This window comes from Anabrus simplex, chromosome 10 (genome assembly GCF_040414725.1).
Source record: "Anabrus simplex isolate iqAnaSimp1 chromosome 10, ASM4041472v1, whole genome shotgun sequence".
NCBI lineage: Eukaryota > Metazoa > Arthropoda > Insecta > Orthoptera > Tettigoniidae > Anabrus > Anabrus simplex.
The window spans coordinates 16,551,124-16,557,469 of NC_090274.1; the positions used below are offsets into that span (position 1 = coordinate 16,551,124).

The 6,346-nt window shown below is 38.2% G+C and overlaps 1 protein-coding gene across 1 annotated transcript in view; it reads left to right on the forward strand.

The window, feature by feature from the left end:
* Had1 (beta Hydroxy acid dehydrogenase 1) overlaps positions 1 to 5,860 on the forward strand; it is a 36,390-nt gene extending 30,530 nt beyond the window's left edge. The window contains exons 4-6 of the mRNA XM_067154463.2: positions 501 to 658; positions 2,688 to 2,830; positions 5,566 to 5,860. Coding sequence (XP_067010564.2) covers positions 501 to 658; positions 2,688 to 2,830; positions 5,566 to 5,777 — 513 coding nt within the window. The 3' untranslated portion in view covers positions 5,778 to 5,860. The remainder of the gene's footprint in view (positions 1 to 500; positions 659 to 2,687; positions 2,831 to 5,565) is intronic.
* The last annotated feature ends 486 nt before the right edge of the window (positions 5,861 to 6,346 follow it).

Sequence of the window (6,346 nt, forward strand, 5' to 3'; positions counted from 1 at the left end):
TCCCTGGGAGGGCTGCCTACGAAGAGGGTTCCCACCTGCTACCTTAAATAACTATAAAACAAAAGTGATCATTATGTGCCTCAGTTTGACATGCTTAAGAGAATGCATTGGTTTGGGAGACGCCGAGTTGCCAGAATTTTCTCCTGCACAAGTTCTTTTATATGCTTTTAGATCTGCAGACTCCAGGCTGACATATTTGTGCACTTTCTACAACTGGACTTAGCTGAGATCAAACCTGTCATCTTGGGCTTAGGGGGTCAGTGCTTTACCACATAAGCCCCTCAGCCTGGCAATTACTATTATTTAAATACATTTTGTTCTGGATATCTTTACATTTGAAAGAGAGTAAAGTGTTCGCACCACTGTTTTTGTGGTGGTATTTGAGCTTGTTAAAACTACGCTAGGGGTTCTCTGAACTCAGTCTCATACAGCCCTGTCATATGACTTTCTTGTTGCTATGTCTGATCCTACAGTTTATAATGAGTATTTATTGTCTTCAGGTGAACCCTCCTTACTATGTCCCCATGGTGGAGGTGGTTCCAGCTCCATGGACAGGACCCACCGTGGTGCCTCGCACACGAGAGCTCTTGCTGGAGATTGGACAGGTTCCTGTTTGCCTCAACAAGGAGATACCAGGCTTTGCACTCAACAGGATACAGTTAGTATCATCCATATAACTACTTCAGAGCAAAGGACCTAACATAAAGAACAAACGGGCAGTCACTGATATATCTACAAGTTTCGGCGAAGGTTCGGAAAGCCATGTCCGCTCATTCACATCATGTAGTGTAAGAATCAGTGATGGAAAAAAGTACAAACAAAGAAAAACTAACTAATTGGGCTGAATTACAGTTAACTGAGAAATATTTTAATTACAAATTACTTTTTCAGCAAGTCATCAGTAGAATGCCAGTCTTATAGGCCATTGTACTGTACAATGTAAACACACTTCCACACCACACAAACAGCAGACAACACAAACGTGTCTTGTGACTAGAGATGGGAGCGGAACGAATAATACCGATGAGTAATCTGGTTGTAGCGGTCGAGTGCACCACTGATCCCCTCCACTTACAACTGCAAGTACTCGTGGAGGACCAGAGCCCAGTGTAGTACACGACACATGTTTAAGAGTACTATACATGTATTTAATCTGTGCTTATCAAATTTGTGCCTATATTTCCTCCACTTGTTGTGTTTTGTAGATAATGTAGTGTAGTGGATAATATTTGCAGTGTTAGTTTGATATTTAATCCCATTGTTTTAGATTTAAAGAAATGTTTACAGAAATTTGTACCACAAATGCCACAAAAACTGTCTGAAATTACTGATGATAAAAAATGAGCAACAGGCAAATTTTGCAACCTCCTGTATGCAACAGGTGGTGGCATATCAAATTTGTGGGATCATATCAAGAGGCATCACAAGGATGAAATGAGCAGGTCATATTCTCCAGCAGAAAACAACATTGCTGTATTCTGCAAAACAGTTCTGTTGTCATACCACTAACATGTTTAAACATGCCGCTACAGTACGTTCACAACTTATAAAATCTCATTGGCTTTAATGACTAATGTCAAAGGTTTTTCTGACCGTCCAATACTTATTTTATTTTCATAGCTAGATTTTATGTGTATGCAAACATTTGTCAACTTAATTTCTAGATAAACATTACAAGCACAGGTTTCATTCAATTTTGGAACATCTTCAGCTTAAAAAACGTATATTAAGTACAAATATTGGCACATAAAAAATAACAAGAACAATAAGGTGATAATGAAGTTAAAGTGTTCTTTCATACAGAATTAAAACAGTGAACACATCATTGCTCTTATTGATAATAAAGTTCGTTGTGGTTTAGTTTTTAAAGAGAAGAGGTACTTGTTTCTTTTAAATATAAAAATGTTATTATACAATGCACATTCCATTAACTTATAATATGTACTGAGTTTTGAATTTAAACTATAACAACGGGGAGAAACTCCTTAAAATCAGAACCTTAGTTGATTATAATTACTCTATATTTTTTACCCAGGTTAAACCAGTTTTCAAAACCACTGTTCAAAATATGAAAGATTTATTCAGTTCTGGCAAACCAAAAATCTCCTACAGATCTTCCTTTTTACACAACGCGTAAAATTGGAAATGACATGGTTTCACTAATTATAGAATTAAAAGTATATAAATCTAAAAAATGGCTTGAAATGAGTGTAAAATATATTACAGTTTAATGTTATAATTCCTAAGTATAAAATACAATATCTAAAGAAATTAAATAAACAAAAAATACAATAAATTTGTGGGCTGAGTTGGTGCAACATACAGTGAATTGTATTTTTTTTTTAAACCACACACACCTACCGTTTATTATCGCATTGGGATACTTTAGACATAGGCGGGTCATATGACCAGAAAAAGGGTTCTTGTAGCATGCCCCGAATTACTAGAGAAGATACAGTCATTTTTTGTGACCTTGCGGCAATTTGCATTCATGAACATGTTCTACAGGAACATTATGAACAATGTGCGGAGATGTGGGGGTGTACATTTTGAACACATACTAGATACATGTTGGCGTCGTCTCCTTGCATGTTACAATGACGTATCTTGAAGTATGTAATTTTAGTACCGCTTGTTCTGCCGTGTAACCTAGCATTTTTATGCATTGTAATGATATCCGTTTGCAGGTACTGTATCTTAAACGAGGCCTACAGGCTGGTTGCTGATGGAGTACTCAATGTACAAGATCTCGACAATGTCATGTCCGAGGGACTGGGCATGCGATATGCCTTCCTTGGACCACTCGAAACAGCTCACCTGAATGCTGAGGGTAAGTGAATTTACAAAACCGTGACCGTGTGGTCTTCCTTACTTTACTGATAAGGAAATGTTGTAGTAAAATTAGGCAAGTCATATACCAGTCATTAGTCCTATATTAGAGAAATATTTGCACCAATTTTCAAACCATTATCAGTACCATAAGATGAGCTTTCATGTTGAATGTCCGTGCAGGGTTTAAGTGTATATTTGCAAAACCTGAGGTAGAAAAATTCAAAAAATATCAAGGACATGCAGAACATCAGTACAAAAATCTATAATGTGGAATCAGAACCATCTCTGGCAGGTGTGTCATAATGAAATCAATTAAAAACCATCCCAGCAGCATGGGTTTCCTAACCTACAGCAGCGTGTCCTGTGTGTTGTATAAATCGTGTACTATTTCTAAGCAGTAACAAAGCCTGTACTTTGCACGTAGATGTCAAACTACACAATTGTGTTTTTGTACAGCTGACCAGAACATATAAAATACATATCGCTGAACAATACATCCATAGGCACAACAAAAGAGAAGGGGGGTAATGCTTTCAATCCTCATCACTGTATTTGTTGAAATCTGGGCATGTGTCTACTAAAAATCCTCTAGGAATAAATGGGAAACAGGTAAGCAAACCACACTGCAGGGACTATTTTAATTATTTTCACTAGGACACATACTCCACCCACCCAAGAAGATTGATCCAATATATTTTTTGGTATTAGGATTTATGACATATCTACCAGATATGGAGGATGTTAGTAATGCAAATATTTCTTTGTGCTTACCAAAAACATTGTTACAAACAATTAAAATGTGTGAAAATGGCTATACTGTATTTAATTTCAAACTTTGCAAACACTGTACGTTTTTTTTAACAAGTTGCTTTACGTCACACTGACACAGATAGATCTTATGTCGATGATGGAACAGGAAAGAGTTAGGCGTGGGATGGAAGCGGCCATGGCCTTAAGGTACAACCCCAGCATTTGCCTGGTGTGAAAATGGGAAATCGCGGAAAACCATCTTCAGAGCTGCCGACAGTGGGGTTCGAGCCAACTATCTCCCAAATACTGGACAGCAGTCGCACTTAAGCTATCGAGCTCGGTGATGTTTGTATTAAAGCCCACACGTCCATGAGATTTTGTGAAATTTGCAGAGATGCACTTAGGCCTTATCAGCACACTCATACCTCCCATAAAGATACTGATAGTGGGTTGCAAATTGACAAGAATGTTTCTCTAATGAATGCCTAATGACTTATCTGATTTGGTTCAAGATTACTATCTTACCCAGTTATGCCTTTTGTAGTTAGAGATCTGTGAACAGATAACTGAGTATGGCTTCATTAGTCTGGTTGTAGTGCATTAAACTTGGGGTATTTGACCTGTTTATTGAGCAAATCTCCTTATTTTCACAACATAGGAAACAAGTGATCTCCTAAGGGTGTTTTTCTAATTTCCCATACTTCTGAAATGGAGGAGACAATACTTTCTAATATAGTCTTACAATATTTTTCTCTGAAGCAATCCCGACTTTATATTTGATTCAAGAGAATTGAATTAAGGAGGACAATCCCAGATACATGGCATTCGTAGTTCTTGAAAGGACATTCGATAATGTTGATTGGACCAAGCTATCTGAGATTCTGAAGGTGATCGGAATGAGATACCATGAACAAAGAATTATCTACAATCTGTATAAAAATCAGTCTGCAGGGATAAGAATTGAGGGCTTTGAAAATGAAGCAGCAATCCAGAAAGGAGTGAGGCAAGGCTGCAGTTTGTGCCCCCCCCCCCCCTGCTTTTCATTGTTTATATAGAACAGGCAGTAAAGGAAATCAAAACCCTGAGATTTGCTGATGATATCGTTATTTTATATGAGACTGGAGGTGTGGAAAAAATGCTGAATGGTAGTCTATGGATGGAGTCTTGGGTAAGGAGTACAAGATGAAAATAAATAAGTCCAAAGGAAAAATAATGGAGTGCAGTTGTACAAAGTCAGGTGATGCAGGTAAAATTCGAGTAGGAAATGAAGTCTTAAAGGAAGTAGATTAATATTATTACTTGGGTAGTAAAATAACTAATGATGGCAGAAGTAAGGAGGATATACAATGCAGGCTAGCACAAGCAAGGATGGCCATTCTTAAGAAATTTGCTCACTTCAAACATTGATATAGGAATTAGATGTTTTTGAATAATTTTATCTGGAGAGTGGCATTGTATGGAAGTGAAACATGAACAACAACTAGCTCAGAAAGAAAGAGAATAGAAGCTTTCGAAATGTGGTGTTGCAGAAGAATGCTGAAGGCGAGATGGATAGATCGAATCACGAATGAAGAGATACTAAATCGAATTGGCGAGAGGAGATAATTTTGGCTAAATTTGATGATAAGAAGAGATAGAATGATAGGACACATCCTAAGACACCCAGGATTTGTTCAGTTGGTGTTTGAGGGAAGTATAGGGGTTAAGAACGGTAGGGGTAGACCAAGGTATGAATATGACAAGCAGATTAGAGCAGATGTAGGATGCAGCATTTATGTAGAAATGAAAAGGTTAGCTCAGGATAGGGTGGCATGGAGAACTACATCAAACCAGTCTATGGAATGATGCATCAACATATTTTTATTTTTAGTTTCTAATTTTATTTTTGTACTCCATGAAACTGAATTTAATTCCCTAGTAGTCTGTTTGCCTTGAGCAATGTGTTTTCTTATTGTATTAACAATATAAATTTTTCCAAAACAGGTATGGAGAACTATTGCGAGCGCTACGCCAACACTATGTACTCAGTGAGTCAAACCATCGGCCCGATCCCCAAGTTCGAAGGTCCTGTAGTTCAGCAGATGCACAAAGAGCTGTGCAAGATGACGCCCATCGAGAAGTTGGCTGAACGTCGCGCCTGGAGGGATGCCTGCCTGACCCATCTCTCGCAGCTCAAGAAGAAGATGAGCAACTAAAAACCTACTGCTCATTCTGTTGTGATGACAGGCATGTTTACTACTGTAACCATTTCAACAATAAAACTACAAAATGTACAGTTTCCATGTGCTATATTATCTGTCCTTTTCCTCATAGTAAGGGAACATGGCAATGGACTTCTGATTTAATAATGTACGAAGTACATCCAGTCCCGTATTGGTGTTTGTGATCATGCTCCACTTAGGTGTACTGTTGAGTAGAGGTCATTTATTTATTAATAAATGATTTAATAATAAATGACAACCGGGTGAGTTGCCCATGCGGTTAGGAACGTACAACCGTGAACTTGCACCTGGGAGATAGTGAGTTCGAACTCCACTGTCAGCAGCCCTGATGGTTTTCCGTGGTTTCCCATGTACACACTCTAGATTTCCACATTTACCTAAATTGAGCATCACTACGACTTTACTCCGAGCGCTACGGCAACACTATGTACTCAGTGAGTCAAACCATCGGCCCGATCCCCAAGTTCGAAGGTCCTGTAGTTCAGCAGATGCACAAATTCTAAGGCTGTAACTTAATTAAGGCCATGGCCGCTTTCTTCCCA